This window comes from Oryza sativa, chromosome 7 (assembly GCF_034140825.1).
Source record: "Oryza sativa Japonica Group chromosome 7, ASM3414082v1".
NCBI lineage: Eukaryota > Viridiplantae > Streptophyta > Magnoliopsida > Poales > Poaceae > Oryza > Oryza sativa.
The window spans coordinates 14,657,054-14,676,704 of NC_089041.1; the positions used below are offsets into that span (position 1 = coordinate 14,657,054).

General features: G+C 42.3%; 2 protein-coding genes across 5 annotated transcripts; both read right to left on the reverse strand.

The window, feature by feature from the left end:
- Nucleotides 1-1,649: 1,649 nt before the first annotated feature.
- LOC107275464 (transcription factor MYB73) lies at nt 1,650-2,246 on the reverse strand. Its single transcript, XM_015790478.1, has one exon. It carries the CDS (start codon nt 2,244-2,246, stop codon nt 1,650-1,652), a length of 597 nt encoding a protein of 198 aa, XP_015645964.1.
- Nucleotides 2,247-5,601: 3,355 nt separating this feature from the next.
- LOC4343066 (protein CHROMATIN REMODELING 35) lies at nt 5,602-12,159 on the reverse strand. Of its 4 annotated transcripts, XM_066312419.1 has the most exons (8): nt 12,039-12,159; nt 11,630-11,808; nt 10,075-10,667; nt 9,484-9,816; nt 8,983-9,153; nt 6,118-7,874; nt 5,958-6,034; nt 5,602-5,841 (listed from the first exon to the last, which is right to left on the reverse strand). In XM_066312419.1, exons 3-7 carry the CDS (start codon nt 10,663-10,665, stop codon nt 6,031-6,033), a joined length of 2,856 nt encoding a protein of 951 aa, XP_066168516.1. In that variant the 5' UTR covers nt 10,666-10,667; nt 11,630-11,808; nt 12,039-12,159; the 3' UTR covers nt 5,602-5,841; nt 5,958-6,030. The 4 variants fall into 4 exon arrangements, with proteins under 4 accessions (XP_066168516.1, XP_015647718.1, XP_066168515.1 ...); XM_015792232.3 differs by lacking the exon at nt 11,630-11,808; XM_066312418.1 differs by lacking the exon at nt 12,039-12,159 and having other exon boundaries at nt 11,630-11,825.
- Between the last annotated feature and the right edge of the window lie 7,492 nt (nt 12,160-19,651).

The window sequence follows — 19,651 nt, forward strand, 5'->3', positions numbered from 1 at the left end:
GTTACAGTAGATTTTTATTTCCTTTAGTTGGTATTTTGTTTTTTTTTCAAACTTATTTTTTTGAATTGGTTTGAAATTCATCAAAGTGAGAAGTACACACATTCGAGAGGGGATGCACGTTGGGTGCCATTATTGTTGAAAGGTTATACACCAAAATGGAGTATATGAAATGTAGACACTAGGATATACGCAAGATTGGAATAGGAAGATAGTATTGGAGTATAGGTTAGATTGGAATAAGGAGATAGTTTAGGAGTATATATAGGATGCGTTGGTACGAGGGTATACGTGACATGAGAACAAGGAGACGGGATACAGAGATTCTTATATAGGGTCAAACCCCTTAGATCAACGGAATAGTCCTATTCCTAATTATATGTATAATTAAGCTATTGCCACCAAATTATTACAACAAAAAATAATTCGTAGCAATATATTATACTATTGCAATGATATTTTTTCTGTGGCAAATAATTATTTTTTATTGCAACGATCTACAATCGTTGTTTTATTTAGTATTTTTGTTGCAATAGAAAATGAGATATCGCCACAAAAAATCGTACTGTTGCAAAAAACATGTTTTATCGCCACAATTTTAATTTTTGTGGCAATTTATATAGTACATGGTACTTTTTACTTTTTTTTTTGCCACGATCAACAAATTTGTTGCAATAAAAAATTGTCGTCTCATAAATTAACTTAATTTTTTCATATGGATACGGATTGAGACAAAGTTTATATGGAAATTATAGCTCTCGACGAGATCTAGAATTTTATAGGTGGTAACTTTTTCATTTGAAATATTTTAGATATTCAAATTTATGATTCAAATCTCAGTTAGCTAGGCTCAAATGGAACGATATGCATTTTCCAATAGAATTGATGCGTAAGTGAGTTGGTAAAGGAGTGCACGCGTGAACGATAAGTCTCGAGTTCGAATCCTAGCCAAGACACAAAATAAAAAAAATAAGTAGATAAATAGATAGGATGATAGATTTTTAATTTGGTACGTAAAACTAATGCCACATATGGAGTGGTAGCAATAATTTTTATTACAACGATGTGAAGTGTTGCAATATGACTTTTTTTCACATCCATTCCGTGGCAACATCTAAATTTATTACCACAAAATAAAATTCGTTGCAATAACCTATTACTACGCTATTTATTACCACGGCTAGCAACGATTTTACAATTGTGGCAACATGTATCTATTGCCACAATTTTAGTATTGATGCCACGATTTTTTTCGTGGCAACAAATGATTTTTCTAATAGTATCTGATCGAATACAAATGAGGAGTAAGCTAGCTAATCTAGCCCATTTGTCATTTAATTATGGAAAAATTGCTATAGGAAACTCAAATTTGGCAGAATCATACTTTCCTCTTGCTGTTATATCGCACCTTCCACGAGACATGCATGTTTCAATGTGTTCAAGGTACTAGGTTAGACAGAAATAGTCATATACTCATATTGCCTTAATGTCATACCATTATATGAATATTGTAAAATTACATAATCCTCATGACTAGATGAATGAAATTAATATTGTTCGTACATCAGTACATGACAACTAATAAAGAGTTGTACTGCTAAATCTAGGAAAATAATTACAGAGTACAAAATTGGCCAGTAGCTTAGGTTACATCAAACTGCCATGCACGCGAACCCTAGCGAGAGGCTGCCGGCCAGGGGATCCATCGCGTGCTCGTTGGCAAGGCTACAATAACCGAAGCTCGAGGCAAGAGCGTCCGCCAAAGAACGCTGCAACTCTGGCGGCGGCAGCGACTGGTCTGACTCCTCCACTTCGCTTTCCACCATGTCGAGCGCCTGCACCTTCCTGGCGGTGGCAGCTAGCGGGAAGCCGCTGCGCCGGAGCTCCCTCCAGCGGTGCTTCATGATGCGCGAGGTCCGGCCGTAGACGGCGCGGCCGATCTCCTTCCAGCGGTCGCCGAGGCGGTAGTGGAGGCGAAGGAGCTCGTCGTCGTCACGGGCGGTGAAGGGGCGGTGGTAGACGTCGCGGGCGAGGTGGTGGCGCCACCTGTCGCGGCACGACCTGGCGGAGCGGCGTGGCATGCTCCTAGCGACCCGGCTCCAGCGGCGGAAGCCGTTCTCCTTGGCGAGGCGCTGCAGCCGCGCGTCCTCCTCGGGCGTCCACGCCGGCGGCAGCTTGAGGCGGACGACGCACCTCGCCCGAGGCGGCGGCGGCAGCGGTGGCGTCGCCATGATCACCTCCTGATCCATCGGGACCTTTCAATCTGCTAGAGGCTAGAGCTGAGAGCTACGTACGGCGACGACAAGTGAGGATTCAGATGAAGAATCTCGATTCACCAGTCGATGATGAAAGACAGGGCGGCGCCGTCCCACTGAATATATAGCGCTAATTCCTTCATTCGCTTGGGATACGAATCGGAGTCGGATTGATTAGCTAATTAGCTTAATTAGCATGCATGCGTGGATTAATCGCTACTCCTACTTCGCTAGCTTCGGACTCCGTATTAGTATTTGGCAAATTATACCAAAAAACTGCCTGAGAAAAGACTAGTTCAGGTCCAGGAGCGGCCGCGCGCGATCAGTTGTGCTTGCCATTTCGCTTGCCCAGATGAGTATTCCTGTTATTTTTTTTCCTTTTTGGGCTTTTGTCGCATGGGCATGTTTCAGTATAACTCTTCGCCCGCATCAAAGCCATTGCTAGCTGTACACACACATAGAGCTTAGAGCACGCCTGCAAGTTTCACATCTTGCATTAGCGCAAGAAACGAACCCCAATCCATTTTGACATGGCGTCAGGGAATGTGAAGAATAGGTGAATCACGCAGAAGAGGAGTGGATTACAACAACGAATCCATAGTGGAGGGGGGCGATCTGACGAGCCGCCACCGGTGAGAAGGGTGCCGCAGTGGCAGGTGATGCGCGGCCGCGCGGAGGAGTCGCCGAGCCGGCGGCGACGGAGGAGCAGGGCGGCGTGGAGCGCCGCGCCCATGGCGAGGATCGACGCCGTCGAGGTCATCTCCGCCGCCCCCACCGGCGGTGCCCAGAAGAGAGGGGAGAGTGAGAATGGCATGTGTGGGTGATCCATTGCTCCATCCATCCATCCAAATGGACGCGTTAGATCACTCAAAAGCGATCTGCATCCCGTCCAACCTCTGATCTACGCGTGGGTGACGAGCCCCATCGAGCTTTTGTTATTCCGACTCGAAGCTCTGAATTTTTTAGGGAGGTTTGAACCGCTTTCTTGCTATTTGCTGCAAGTTCTGTAAATTTGTATTCAGTCGTGCATGTTCTTGACCAGTCTTCTTATGCATGAAGTAACAGTGCAACACAAATCTGTCCTTGGTAATCTTTTTTATGAGTTTTCCATTCAGGAGTTGTGTTCAACAAAGCAGCTAAAAATGTGCTGCTCTGTTCACAATGAATCCATCCTAGCAATTTTGGGGCTCTAGATTCAGACCACGTTGCTTCGCATTCCCTCCGTCATTTATATATTAGGGGGTGTTTAAAAAAAAATAGGACCAATCTAGGACTAGATTGATTTTAAATTAAGGAGGGGGTGAGGCTCGAACCCAGACCGGCTAGCTCGTAGCTTGCGTTGCTAGCCAAGAAGACCGCGGCCTTTCTCATATTAGGGGGTGTTTACATGTATGGGTGTAAAGCTTTGGCGTGTCACATCGGATATATGGACACACATTTGAAATATTAAACGTAGACTAATGATAAAACAAATTACAGATTCCACCTGTAAACTGCGAAACGAATTTATTGAGCCTAATTAATCAGTCCTTAGCAAATGTTTACTGTTCAATTATATCATTATTTGATAAAATTAATAATTATGTGGCTACATTTAGTTTGTTATCAAATATTGACAATGTGTACAAAATTTTAGCAACATTATTAAGTCAATTTTGTTAAAATTTTAGTATTCTCAAATTTAGGTTTATTTTAGCACTGATCTGAACGGACCCACATTTTCTTTCATTCGCTAAATTTATTCAGATCAGTAACGTGTCGCCGCGCATGTCCTGCTATGCGTACGATACTTTTTATACGATGATCGTACGACGAAACGCCTCTCCTAGAGTTATATTAACAGCTACAGCCTACAACTTCTGGTCCCACACTGAGGGATTCTACTTCCATCCATGTTAAAAAATTTGCAAATGACATGTTTTACAAATCAAAATTTTAGATTAGATAAAAAATGAAAACGGTCTTAGACATTGCACGGAAAAAAAAGAAGCTAGCATACCAACGCTAATGTTCGTTACGCCAAAGAAAATCAAGCAAATAAGATGGACTTATCTCGTCTTTGTATGCAATTTAGATTAGTATTCTCTCCGTTTTGTATTATAAATCGTTTTGATTTTTTTTTGTCAAACTTTAATAAGTTCGATCAAGTTTATAAAAAAATATAATAGTATTTTTAACACAAAACAAACATACTATCAAATTTTATTAAATGTTAGATCTCACGAAACTAATTTGGTGTTTTAGATATTGTTAAATTTTATTGTAAATTTGGTCCAACTTTAAAAAGTTTGATTACGAAAAAAGTTAAAATGACTTATAATATGAAATAGAGGGAGTATTTGTTGGAGATAAGATAAGATGGCATGTTAGTTCGTGTAAACATATAATGTTTTTAGGTTTACAGCATAAGCAAATTAAGAGACAAAAAGGGGACGATGAGGTTGTATATGGCCTTCACGGCCCAGGAATGCCTGCAGCGCGTGCGCTCCGCGTATTGACGTGCCGTTCTTCGGCGTTTGATCGTACTAAAATCGTAACTGAACATCGTACGCATAGCGTTTTCCCCGCGTATATCATCATCAACCCCACGAAGCCACGACGGCGGGCCTAACTCCTTTCCCCAAGCACTCCAGTAGCCCCTGCTCTTCCTACCCTCTCTAGGGTCTAGGCTAGTGTTTGTTTTGAGATTATTTGCGGATAAATTAATAATATGAATAAATTAAATATTATATATTATCTAAACATAATAAATAGTTTAAAATAAGTGGTCTAGGCAATAAAGTAAAAGAAACTTTCATGGAAAATTATATTCTTAAAACATATGGAGCAAATAATTCGTAACTACAACTATCAGGTGATAAGCGTAAGCTGGAAAAAACCGGCCCTGCAAAAGTACAAACAGCTCCACTTCGTAGGCTCCCAGACGTCCTTGTGTTGTCTTTCCCCTGTCCTTGTCGTCACCCTCGGGCCTCGGATGCAGCAGGTGAACACAACTGCCAGGCCTTTGAGAGATTAGTTGATCTGGAGTCGATGAGTGCAACGAGCCAACGATCGAGTCGTCTACTCGATCAGTTCTTGGGGCTTTCAGAAAACATTTAATAATAATAATAATAATAATAATAAGAGAGTATGCATCCTGGCATTGCTGCGTCTTAAAGCATCTTTCGTGGGAGCCAGAATTGCAACTAGAATTGTCGACACAAAAACCAGGTACTATAACAAAGGAGGTAGTAAAAGAGATGCACAAATGCACGATGAAAGACCTGCATTCTATTATGCACAGAAAGAAATTATCTTTACCCTAGAACAACGGGAAAATTCGAAGAGCAATTGAGTGCACAAAGACACGTCAGGAAACAGTGGCATTATTTAAGTTGTTGCCGCAAGCAGGAACGGCAGAAACCATAGTTATTAATCCTGGAGATTTTCAGTAAGAAATGAGACTAGGATCAGCACGCTAACCGCTGCACCAAGCTGGCACATGTTACAAATCGGACAGTGGTTCAAAACAGGTAGGGAAATGACGGAGGTTAACGAAAAATCCTAGCATGAAGGGAACGCCGGCACTAGAAGGGGCTACTGCCACACCCTGTAGGAAGAAAAATGATATAGGTTAACGAAAAAGCATCATGGTCATACAATCAGAACAGAATAAGGAGCAAAGATTTTGTAATGTGAAGAATGATTCAAGAGAAATCCCCTTACTTCACAGCAATGATCATCCAGAAAGATCAGCATTGCATTATGTACATGGTATACAGCAGCCACATACAGCTTGTTACCTACAAGACAATTTTGGATAAGACAGAGAACACCTTCAGGGTTTAACTTGCATTATGTGCACACGGAGAAAAAGATAGCTCACCTTCTATACAAAGCCTTGATATCCTGGCGAATAGCATTAGCCTCCAATAGTTCATCTTCAGAGTCATCAATATCAACTTGATTCAGTTTGAAGTCTTCAGTAGTGCAGAGCTCACTCCATTCAAACCATAGCTTTGGTATAACTTCTTTCTTGAACGCAGTTTCATGGAACTTCACCTCTGGAGAATCAGCAGCAACAAGCCTGTACACAAACACTTTCTTCTGCTGTCCGGGCCTGAATGCACGTCCAATTGCTTGACGGGTGACAGATGGGTTCAAATGAACATCTAGAATGATGACTCTCGATGCACCAACAAGGGAGATTCCCTCTCCACAGGCCTTGATGGAACCAAACAAAACTTTTGCATCGGCAGAGTTGTTAAACTGATCCATCGCCACTTCTCTGTCGTCTGCACTAGTATCACCAGATATCATGAAAATCTCCTTCCCTACATGCCAGCCCAGCCTCTTAACCAACAACCTTTCCAAAAATTTCATGGGAAGTATATATTGACTGAAGGCAAGCAACTTCTCTCCTGCAGAGTTAGCAAGAGACAGAATGTTAAAGAAAAACTTGGCTTTCACCCCATCTTTAATGATGATAGACTCAATCAAGCTGTCAACAGTGGCATCTGTCAAGTTGGTCGCCCTATCTGCAGCATCACCCTCTGAAATTTCTGACAGGCAGGGATGAATGTACAATGCAGTCCCCACCGCACTTCTTTTGAACTTTTCATAGGCTTCTATCTTGTGAACAATTTCTTTCTGCTTGGTACTGAGTTTCAAGAACACACTAAAATCCACTAGGCCAGGTAGTTCATCTAAGATATCACCCTTGTAATAGTGAAGCACATCTTTTGTTAATTCTCTAAGACTTCTAATAACATGAGACTTTCTAGTGAAGTTGTCATCATTCAGCAGGGTGTCTTCTACTGACTCAGTGAATGCACTGTCATGAACCCCTTTTAAACTCCTGATACCTGATATTGCTACCTGACTCATTATACGTCTAGCGATAGGACGGGATGATTCCATCTTGAGAAACTTAGGGCGCACGAGGTCCAAGATGTTAAACACTTCCGAAACATGATTCTGGAAAAGTGTACCAGACAGGACCACTTTGCGTGGTGTTTGGACTCTTTTTAGTGATGCCAGTACATCTGTTTCCCGATTTCTTGGTGTATGACCCTCGTCTAGTATAAGTAGGTTGGGGACCATAAGCAGCCTGTCCCGGCACGCAGCTGCAATGTTTCCATCTCCATCACCACAGATGATTCGTGAGAACTGCTTGTATCCAAGAAATAGTATGCTCATCCGGGCTTCCCAAGATTTGAGGACTTCCAGTTGCTCTGTTCTTTTATCAGCCTTAACAGAATAGAAATCATATAGTGGTATGTCCTCCACTTGCCACCGCTGAAACTCCCTCTTCCAAGTACCTAAAATCCCTTTCGGAAGCACTACGAGGGGCCTTGCAGAAGGATACTTTGCTAAGAAGCTTTGAATGAAACTTATGAGCATAAATGTCTTCCCTGAACCAGGAGCATGAGCTAGAATACAACCTCCAGGTTTGTCTCCAACTAGATTCTTGACCAGGAAGCTGAATCCTTCCAACTGATGTGGTCTCATTTGCTTCGCATGTCTTGGATGAATGGCAATATCAGAGACAATGAAATCTTCAGAAACTTTAACAGCACCAGTATCAATATCATCAGCATCCTTTGAACGTGATTCATAGTAATTTGTTCTTGTCCTTGAAGCCTGATATAATGTAAGCATGAAGTTAACTTTCTTATCCACGTAGGAAAATCCAACAAACGTTAGAAAACTGATGCAAGCATTCCATCTTTGCTACAGGACCCATGCTCTGGATACTGCCCAGGCTCCCAGCTTAGCTCAGGTACAAGCCACTAAAGAAATCCATATGATTTGCAAAACGACTATTACTATATACTCCAAAGCGGTATCAATATCAATATAGTTGGTAATGAAAACACTCTCCCATTTTAGGAAGTATTTCAGTAAAGAGAAGATCCCCCATAGCAGGTTTTTCTACAAAAGAAACCAGAATCCCTAGATATTCATAGTGAATCTAACAAGCATTACAAAAACCATATATCAGTAATTTTCATTCAGCATGACTCCACAAATTTCTCTTGATCGTGATGCCCTTCCACTGCCTAAAGTCCTTCAAGGTACTGTGCCTTAATATTAATAGCATTTGCATAGGAGGTGAGGAAAATGGTTTTTGACATGAACACGGCAAGTGGATACGGCTGGTGTGTAGGGTCAAGTATAACCAGATCTAACTCTTGGGGCTTTAAAAGTGGACACTGTATGGGACATGAGGGGTTTCATGTAAATAATCAACTTGCAGTTTCTTTATGAAGAAAACAATTCCCAAAGTTGATTGTCTGCTTATATTAATTTCCTCAAAGTAAAACTAGAGTCTGTTATGGATTGGTTAGGTAAGGGTCCCAGGACCGGGGGATAGGGCACTCGCCCTATAATAGCAGAGGCAGGGCTTCTCCCTGCTGAGCTAAAAGAGGCTCTGAGGCTTAGGGCTAACTTTAGATTCATTGATTGATTGATACTAGAGTACATGGGGTCCCTTTACATATAGGGAGGACATACTAGACACATAAGGAACTAGTCTCTAGTATTATATAAACCAATCCAATCTCTATCTCTAACTTTCTAATAAACCTCATATCTTTCCTAACTAGATAATCTCCTATATTCATATGACTTATTCCTAATTTATCATGCCTAAACTGTTGCATGGGCCTGGCCCATTCCCATAACAGAATCATAGACATCACAGGTTTGAGAACTTTGAAGTATCATATGTCCAAAACATGGTATGTACCTTTTTCCACTGATAATCAATTATTGTTTCAGCCTTTCTAACAATCATGCCACAAATACGGCATACATGGCCTAGATCTTCATGAATCCGAATGTCATGATTGCAATCGTCATCCATCTCGTTTTCATCATCCACATCTTTTTCATTGGACATGTCTTCATTTGTATCAAGCTGGACAAAGAATATTACTTTGATCATTATTGGAAAAAGACACAAATCAGATAGAAATAATCAACTGAAATGCTTCAAAACTTTGTCAAAATACGCATTTAACTGATTTAAATGACAAATGAACGCCTTTTCAAACTCTAGCTTATCTTATAAAATACACTTTGCCATGAAACTTACTTTGTGGACAGTGGTATTCAATCTTGAAACAAAAAATAAAGATTACAGCATGTATTTCCGAGTACAATTAGAGGTCAGCTGGAAAAAGAACCAACAGTATTATAAGGCTGCAGAATAAAAGTAAAAAAGAACATCTGTGATTACATCTTGTACCTTTGTACATTCAGCAGCCAATGAAAAATCTTTCCAAAGATCCTCGAGACCATCACTTTCTTTTACAGGTTTCTCCTCTTCTATCATAGTCCTGTAGCTTTGTGAAGGAACATCATTTTGTTGCAAAGGAACAACAGTTTGTTGCAAATCCAAGATTGAATCAACTGCTGCTTGATTTTGATGATTTTTCCTTTTTCCTTTCCCTAGGTTAGTTCCACCATCTCCATCTACCAGGGTGGTCGGTTCTGATTTCCTTCGTTTTCTCTCATTAGGAAGAGTAGGCAGAGTAAGGAAAACTTGTGTTTCTGCTATCTTCTCTGCATGGCTTGCTGCCTACAGTGAGCAACAAGAGTTAAAGTTCAAATATGAGATATTTAAGCTTCAAAAGAGTATAGATTCAACAAACACCAAACATTTCTATTCTCACATTCCAGACAAGAAATATCATAACGCTCTTCAGATTTATCAAAGTACAATCACAAGACATGATGCAATAAATTGGTTTATCAGTGCAGGTATGTGGAAGGAGTAAAAGTACCAATATGTAGAAGTGGATAGTCCATTGAAAAATTTCAAGTGAAAGATACATACCACAAGATCTTGAACGCGTTGCTCCTCAGGTCTTCTCTGCAATATAACCCTTTCATATTGGATAGATGGTTGCCAGCTGGTTTGCAAAGGGGACTGATTTATTAAAGGTGCATTTTGACCATATGGAACAATTTGAGTGCTTTGGACTCCATCAACATGCAAGGTTCCATTTACTTGGTCTTTCGCACTGGATACAATCCATGTTGTGCAAGGACTAGTGGGTCCAGATGGTGCCTGTTGTTTATTGTTCTCAGATGCGAGCTGTTCACATCTTTCTGCTTCGTCCTCATCATCGGAATCAAGAACTATTATTGCTGAGCTGTCCTTTTGTTTTTGCTCCAAAGGAGTGTCCATGTTAGCATCCATTCTAGTGGTTATCAAAGAATTTGCAGTGCGTTGATGCAGTGAAGAAAGAAAATTGATCAACTGGAGTTTGCGAGCATAACTAGCTTCCCATTCTTCGCGAACACCGCCATATCCCCAATCATGAGCCCTATTTGATGCAGGAAATGAAATACCATTCTGACCCCCAGGCACAAACACATTGGCATTGACCTCAGAAGAAGCCTTCCTTTGCCTGCAGTAATACATTCCTACAAAGACAGCAGATTGATTAAATCAGAGGAGATGTTGGTTGTGGTTTGGGGTATCAAGTTAGAATAAGACAAAACAACAGATTAGGTCCATGAAAGAACAGGTTTTGGTTGGGAAGGAAACCAAATGATGCTTGAATAGCCCCTAAGTCTGCAAAACAATGAAACTGTGCAAATGCCAAGTAGAATGGTGAGCTTAATGCACAACTCTTAATTTAAGAATGTTATTTAGGATGTTCTATAATATAATAGTGAGCAATACTGAAACAACATCAACAAGCACATAAGGCAAGTAACACATAAGAGCTCGATATGTGAATGGAGCGGCTGGTCTGATCTGGTTGCAAATCTCAGACACAGAACAACTATCCAATAACCATAATGATTCAGGATGATGTGGCTCAACACGACAAGAAAATTAGTATTAATTGAAATTAGCAGGGAAGAATAGTTTAGAGTATATAGATGTCATTAATCATACATCACCATGGTTTGGCATAATAAACTAAAAGAGTTTTGTGAAATCTACTCTTCTTTATATGTACCATCGACAAACGCCCACTTCCCAAAGTGCCATCAACAAACACCTCCCTTGTACGCCATGAGAATCTCAAATCACGACATGACGAATGTGCCCCCCACCGCTACCAGCGTTCTAGAAACATTATGCAGGTATTACTCCAAAACAAAGCAAAGAAGCTCCAATCCAGAACCTAGTTCACTCAAACATACAAACAAATGAGGTAGGAGTAGAACAAGCACTTCTCCCCTCAAATGTCATGAATGGTTTGTTTCCGAGGAGCATTTCCAAGCACAATACTACAAACCTTTGTTCTACTCAAATCGAGGTGTACATGTACAGGTGCTTAATGCATAATATCACGATCCAAAAATAAAATAAAATCACCGGAGATTTCGACCAACGGAGGCGAGCCAACATTATCACCGAGGAAAGGCCCAACCAGACAAAAGCCGAGGGTGAGCAGCGACCGCCGAGGGTTGCCGCCGGCTGGGTTCGCGGGAGGATGGGCGACGACGCGGCCGCCGCCGGCTAGCGCACTCCCGCCGCCAACTCGCCCCTGCTCGCGCTAACCCTAGTCACCGCGCGTGCGGAGGTGGGATGGCGCCGTCCGCCAGATTTCTGGATGAGGTTGTCCCGAATATTCTCTGTTGGAATCTTGCTAGTCTTTAAACCAAACACATGTAAAAGATGGGATGATCCCAATCCATCTCAGGATATCCTCTCAATCAAACACATAATACGAAGAAAGAAAAAAAACGAACCCGCCCCTTCCGGGGACTTTGCCACCAGACGAGAGCGAGGAGGAAGGGAGAGGGAGAGGGCGAAGGGGGGAACCGGAGTTCACTCACTGGAGGATGGCGTCGCCGGCGGGTCCCTGCCGGCAGCGGCCATGGCGTGGCCGCGGCGCGGGAGGCGGAGACCGAGACCGAGACAGAGACAGAGAGCGGCGGCGTGTGGCGCGTGCGTGTCAAGTGTCGCTGGTGGAGTGGAAACCGTGGTGATTCTGGTAGTAGGGGAATCTCTGTTTCGGAGGCTTTGCCAATTGCCACCCGCTACGCTGACGTGGCGCGCGTCGGTCCCACCTGGAAGGGGCCCTACTGCTCTAGGATTGGTGGGGGTGGGTGTGAATTTTCGGGGGTGAGTAAAAAAAGGAGAGAGACCAGGGATCACCGTATGGCCGGTAGCCGCGCGGTTACCGTGGTTATCGAGCTTACTACGGGGTACGGTAATGTAAATACCACGGTAACCTCCTTAAATTCAAATAAATTTAAAAATAATTTAAATTTTTGATGAATTTTGCACGATTTCATACAGTTTTTCACGGTTACCGCAGTAACCATGCATACCGCCGGGGCGCGGTAACCCCAGCCTCGGCGGTTTGGGAAACCAGACTAGAATATGCTGTCACAACGTGCATACCAGCTGGGTGATTTGCCTAGAGCCATTCGAGGGGGGGTGGAGCCACGTGGCGGGGACTGATAGGTGGGCCGATGATGGCCAGGCGTACGACATCACTCCTGGTAACTCCTGGTTGATCCAGGCACTATTGGATAGATGACTCCTTGTAAAATATTTTCCAGCGATGTGAGCTTAACATGATAGTCCTGAAATATGCGCAATGTAAAGATTTAGGTTCTTCCTCACTGGAAAAAAAAGTTGGAATGAAGATGAGTAATTAATTTCGACAGTTAGGCAAGCTTAATAATTATGAGGATTGGCAAAGGATTTCTCTTATTTATGGAAAGAAGATAGGAAGTTTTCTTTAAGATTGTATCCTATCGTCAATTTCATAAAAAAATAAGTAAGAGATAAAGCCTATTGGAAACATTCCTTTGGTTCAATCTTTACTGTGCTGCATCAAACAAACTTCTCCTTATGTTTTATGTGTTTTTATATTCTATAGGATTGAAAAAACATGTTACTTCCATTCATGCGTTTTTTATCCCATGTTTCAAAGGGGACCTAAAGCGTAGCTAAAACTCCAAATATCTACATGTGCTTGCGGAAACTCCAGATATGACAAGGACACTGTCATGGGTGTTGATGGTTAGTTTTTATCCATATGAATTATATTAATGGACATATTCCGTATGTATGTAGTTTAAGATATAGCAAAGTGATTTGGCCTTAATGTCAATAAAAATAGTTATTACTGCATCACTCCATGCTAAGAAATTGAATGCAATTGCCCACACTAGCATGCTACCTTGGCCGCGTCAACCTTGCACAGTTGCACTGTCTCCGTCCTCCTCCGCTAGACAGCGTCGTTGCACGGCTACGCCGCCTCCACTCCATTATCGGGAAGGTAGAAGGAAAGAAGAAGAGGAAAGGAAAGAGGAGGAACCAACGAAAAAAAAGGAAGCGGAGACCGGGGAGGCGATGTCGGCCACTGCCGTTGCTGCTTACACCGCCGGTCGGCCACGCCGCGTCTTGCCCATAGAGCCGGGCGCCGGCGGCCACACCGCCTGACATCACATGCGCCATTAGAAAGAAGAAATCGAAGAAAAAGAAAAAAAATAAAAAAAGGAGAAGGCGACACCGGCCGCGCCATCGAGGCCGTGATGGGGCCGCTGTGACCCGCGCTGCCGCCGCACGGAAATATGGTCACCGCCGGCCATGCTCGCGCCGAGCCGCCGCCCGGCCGAGTGCCGCTGGCTGAGCTGGAGCCGGAGCCACTGCGCCCGCCGAGGCCACCGCGCCAGCGGCAGCACGCGCGCCGTGATGCGTGTCGCCGTCGCCCAGTCGCCCGTCCCGTGTCTCGGCCTCCACGCCGCCATGCAACACCCATCGTGCGAGTCGCGCCAGCCTCCCCGCCCGCCACATTTGTCAGGACTCAGGAGCACCATCGGGGGAGGGGGGAGGAGAAAAGAAAAAAGGAAAGAAAACAAAGGGAAAAAAGAAAAAGAAAATGATTGAATCTTGTGATTTTGCAAATAAACCCTCATCTTTTGGGAAATCGCATGTTTGTCTGAATTGGAAATTTCATGTTTTAAACCCTGAAATTTTTTAAAAATACACAAATAACCCTTTGCATTGGGATATTTGTTTGAACGGTATTCGGAATTTGCAAAACCACTAAAAAATCATATTCTCGCATAAAAGAGCCCCTGGATTTTTGAATTTTGATCCCGATTTTGCATTTCAGGAACTTTTGTTGTTGATATTTATAATTATGAATTTTATTTATTGCATTTATGATTAGTGGTTATTTGTAATGCTTTTATTACCCTTAATTGATATCTTTGCTGTAAAATGTATAGAATTGCATAGAATATATTGGAATTATTTGCGGAAATTTTGTGTACCATTATATTGCAACATTTGTGCATTTTACCTAAATGTAATTTGCGTGTATTTTTTAATAACGAAAGATGACTGGCATCACGAACAAGAAGTTCATCGAATCTAGAATATCCCTGACATATGCAACCGAAGTCGACGGTGCAAGAAGCTTTGAGCACCATCAACTCAAGTACACTCTATTTATTAGCTTGATGAGATTGATCAAGCATCTTCAGTCTCTCATTGGTGTCTCTATGTTACTTTCATGAATGAGTACACTAGATGAACGAGTGCGTTGACACTCTGTTGACTACACGAAAGAAGTGGTTTGAAAGATTATGATGCACACCCACCTCTCATAGAGCAAGAATGGGTTTTTTTTTTACTATGATTCATTGAGAATATGACTCGGAGGCTATTCGGTGCACCGAATTTACACCAAATACTATGGAAACTCTCAATGATTCTACCCGAACACGATGAAAGTCGCACGTAAGCATCACTAGTGCACATACAAGAAGTATGCCTAATTAGTTGATAATAGAATTGCGCAACGTTCAGTATCGATTTCGACCGCCAACTAGCACAACTAATAAAGAGAAAATTAGCATTTTGTACAAATATACCAATAATAAATAATGTAGTTGCATTAGGATTGGAGAAATAACATGGATGCAGGAATTATACATCCAAGTGAAGGAGAAATGGGACCAACATACAAGGAAACACACTTCTGGTGAATCACGTGCAAGCACACGGATTGAGGGGCCCACAAGTCGAGCCAAACCGACCTAAAATGGGGCCAAAACACCAGGAACTGTCATAGGGGCCCCACCTGTCATCTGCTGGTGAAAGGCAGTGGAGAAAGGCGGTGCCAAGGGTTCGGCTGAACCCTTGGTTTGGCCGAACCGCCTCTGCCACCCAAGGGTTCGGCCGAACCGCCTCTGCCACCCCTCATCCTAGCCCTCCACGTGTAGCTTCCTGGTTGGCTCCCAAGTCCCAATGGCGATTGTGGGTGTTTATCCGACATACAACTGTCATAAGCCACCTATAAAAGGAGCTCAGTCCCTCACTTGTAACACACACCTCAAGGAGCAATTCCCTCTTCCCTATTGTGTTGTCCATAGTTTAGTAGGAATAAAGTCTAGAGGAGTTTTGGTCTTACAGCCTTCTCGGAGTTTCCAGTATGTCTTTAGTACTTTACTCTTCTTGTAAGACTATAGTTATATTAATGGAACTATCTTCTTTATTTATTTATGCTCATAGCATATGTATTCCTTTGTTTAGTATATGTTCTATGAGTAGTATATACTTTGTATATCTGCTTCATCCTAGGCTAGTCGATCCATGCTACGGTAACGGTCCAATGACCTTTATAAGTTGCTCTAGCTCCAACTTGTTCATCCGAAAGGGTGAGAGTCCCGGGAGAGTTAGTGATATTATTTACTAGCATAAACATGGTGTTTAGGCTAGCTGAATACCGTTGGATGCAGGTGTGACCCAGGACGCCATCAGGCTCCGCCTGTTTCTGTTCTCCCTACTTGGGAGGGGAAAACAGTGGTTCTACTCCAAGAGGGGTGCCATAGACACTTGGGAGAGGTGCTCAAATGCATTCCTCCGTGATAAGTAAGACCAGTGCCCTTCTCGGGAGAATCTCCGTTTCATCGAGGTAATCCAGAAAATGTACATCAATATCCTATTACTGGATGCGATGCAGGTTCCAACCTATGCTCTCTACCTCCGTGATAACATTAGCAACAAAAGGCCGCAGCCCACCACGGAGATCGTCAAACTAACAGAAGAGTGTAGCGCGGCTATACTCAACCGACTTCCTAAAAAGAAGAAAGATCCGGGGTGTCCCACCATCAACTATACAATTGGGACACAACACTTCGACCATGCCCTATGCGACCTTGGAGCAAGCGTCAGTGTCATGCCCAAAGTAGTTTTTGACTAGCTGAACTATACAACGCTCTTGCCTACCCCTATGATGCTGCAATTGACCGATTCTATGGTCCGCTATCTGACGGGGATTGCTGAAGACATTCCGGTGAGAATCCGGGGTTGCTTCATTCCTATGGATTTTGTGGTGCTGGATATGGACACCGACAAGGACACCACACTTATCCTTGGGCGGTCGTTCCTGAGCATGACAGACGCATGCATCAATGTGGGAGCCGAAGAAATCCGAATGCACATCAATGGCAAGTTATACACTTTTGAGTAATCGAGAGAATCATTTGAGGAACTTGGCTTTTATTTGCAACTTTGAAAACTTTTGATTAGTGCTCTACTTGAAAACTTTTGATTAGTGCTCTACTAACTATTCTATCTCTCAACCACTAAAGACAAGGAGAAGCATGTGTCCCACGGGTATTAGGCGCATGGGTAAGCCACCGTGCTAACTCGCTTAACGAGAGAGAGAGTACTCATACTTTGTACCAATACCTTTGAGATATACAGCATGGTAGCAACTCCTAATTAACAACTAAGTTTGTTTTTGTAAATCTTTTACTTGGGACGAGCAAAGGTTCAAGTTTGGGGAGTTTGTTGGCAGTCGTTATAGACCAATTTCGACCGTCAATATAACCGGAATAAAAGAGAACTAGTTATGCTTGCAATGCGTATTTTATTAGAAATAATCTATTTCCATTTGTACTTGGAATTTTATTTGAATACAAAGATCTCTACATAAACGGAGGAGAATCAGCGGAAAATAACTGAACGATCAATCGATGACCGCCGAGTGGCAGACTTATGGATGGATGATCTTACAAATCCAATTTAACACATGCAAATAAGCTCACTACCATACCATGAAGAACAAGGCCCAACAAGAAAGTCCTCGGCCAAAATTGGAGGCTAGAGGGGCCGGCCCAAGTTCGGCTGGACCAGGGGTTCGACCGAACCCTAGCTGCGGCATCTCATCCCGGCCTTCCATGTGAACGTCCATGATTGCTCCCCAATGACGGTTGTGGGTTTTTTTCCGACAATTCCAACTGCCACAACCGTCATTGGCAGTCTATTTATGGAGGTCAGTTCACTCCACTCCATCACACACCGAAGAAGAAGAAGAATCAAGAGCTCTCTCTCTCTCTAGTTTATTTACTTTGTTCTAGTACTACTGGAGTATAAACAAAATAGTTTTCTAGTTCCTCAAGTCTTCAGGAGATTTCGGGTATGGTTCTAGTAGCTCTTCTTTCTTTTGTAAGACTTATATTATCAATGAAATATTCTTCTTTATATAGCTTTAGTTCTTTACTTCATTTATATTATCTAAGTACCGACTTTATGTTAGACTTGTCGCAATATAATAATGTAGCTAACCTACCAGAGATATGCAATGGTGTGGATTTAATGTTTATTTTGATGATTGCTCTATGTCTGCTGCAACGATATAGTGTAGTATTTAGTAATGTAAGCATAGTGCTTAGTTTATTATATATCATTAATTGGTATTATATGCCACATAACAGTAGTGGTGGGCCGCTGATGGTGATAGCTCAGTACGGGTATTCCTCTACGTGGGTATATAGTACTAAGACAATTTCCTGGTGTGGGTACTCCCCCATATTCATTATCGGTTGGATGGCCATGACGGGTAAGAAACTGACAATCAGGGGTGGTTTCTCGAAACAGTAGGAGGGCATAGTTAGGGGGTATTGGCTGCATTGTTGTATATTAGCAAGTGTATATTAAAATGACTATATACTAGAAGTACATGAATGATTCTTCTATTATTCTTTCTCCATTTAGCTTAGACTTTATTTTAATGAGAATAATATGGTTACTTCTTTTGTGTCAACATTTTTCTGATCTACCCATAAATATTGCCTAACTCCTGTATAGACTCTGATTTATACAAGTGATATAAATTATTAGCATAGTATTCTCTTATCATATCTCTCATTGGAATTAAATAAATACGATACCTTGGAATACTTCCGGGTAAAATACTACAACATTATATCCGTGCACTTGCGGATTATATTTGTAACCGTAAAATATATCATGAATATTTCAACGCCATTGCTGGGAATTATATTTCTAGTAATGTCGTTAAGAAATACCAACGTCAATGCACATCCTCCATCCCGTGACGGCTCGTTGTGGGATCAACTCATTTTTGGAGTTTTCAAAGACCGCCAGTCCTCCCTTCTGGGCACATCTAGAAGAAGCTTTTATGTGGAATGGACGATTAAAAGATCAAAGTCAGGGATTTTGAACACGTGGAAGTCTAGGAGGGCTTTGACATTCTTGTGCCTTAATGGCCCTCCACATAGAATCCCATAACCTTCTATCATAAGACCTGAGGAACTTCGGAAGGTTTTGTCTATGGGTGCTAACAGTCTGTCCCCTAAGCTAGTTAATGCAAAGGCTGTGGATATGATGTTAGCACCAACAATGGGATTATAGTGAACATTCACCATGGCCTCTTTCATGAGACATTGAATAGTTAAGGATGGGGAGTTAATTCGAATTGCTTTGGAAGAAAGCTCCATATCTCTTAACCGCTCATGCTCACGATGGTAGTTGATCCCCTCACCATGTCTTTGAGAAAATTTTCCTCGATCGCCTCATGGGAACTACACGGGGCAAGTGGTCTCTTTCGATAGGAAAAGCTTGAGGTGCTTCCATAATCTTAAAAAAGATCATTCTCGAACTGGAAAGGGATTTCCGAAGACTGATTTTTTTTTCTTGGAAAGGGATTTCCGAAGATTAATTTTTTTTTCTTCCTCCGTTTCCCGAGGTTTAGGTAAGGGCTCAAAGGTTAACTTTTGGAATGTCGAGAGTTTGGGCCTAGTTCTTGCTCATCTAGCTCGTCAAAGGGGGAGATTTTAATATTTTCTTTTCTTTTTTTTTTTGTAAATTGACCCCTCTTTTCGGCTCTAATGTCTTCAAAGGTCAGTACTCGATCCCTCCGGTTATGATATGATTAATCACTCTTTGAAATTAGGATCTATACCAATCTTAAAACAAACCGGTGGCGCTGGTAAGTGAGTGCCACATGTCAGTTATAAGTGCTCCCGTCCGGCCATTTGGGGCTTCCGCCTTCTGCGTGTGAGAATATGGGTTTTTCGTTTCTTTAAAAGGGCAGTTGGGCCTATGAGTGCATGTACAACCGTGTGTAATATCTCTCTCTTTATTGCCATGCAAGTAAATTTGCTAATTTGGAAGA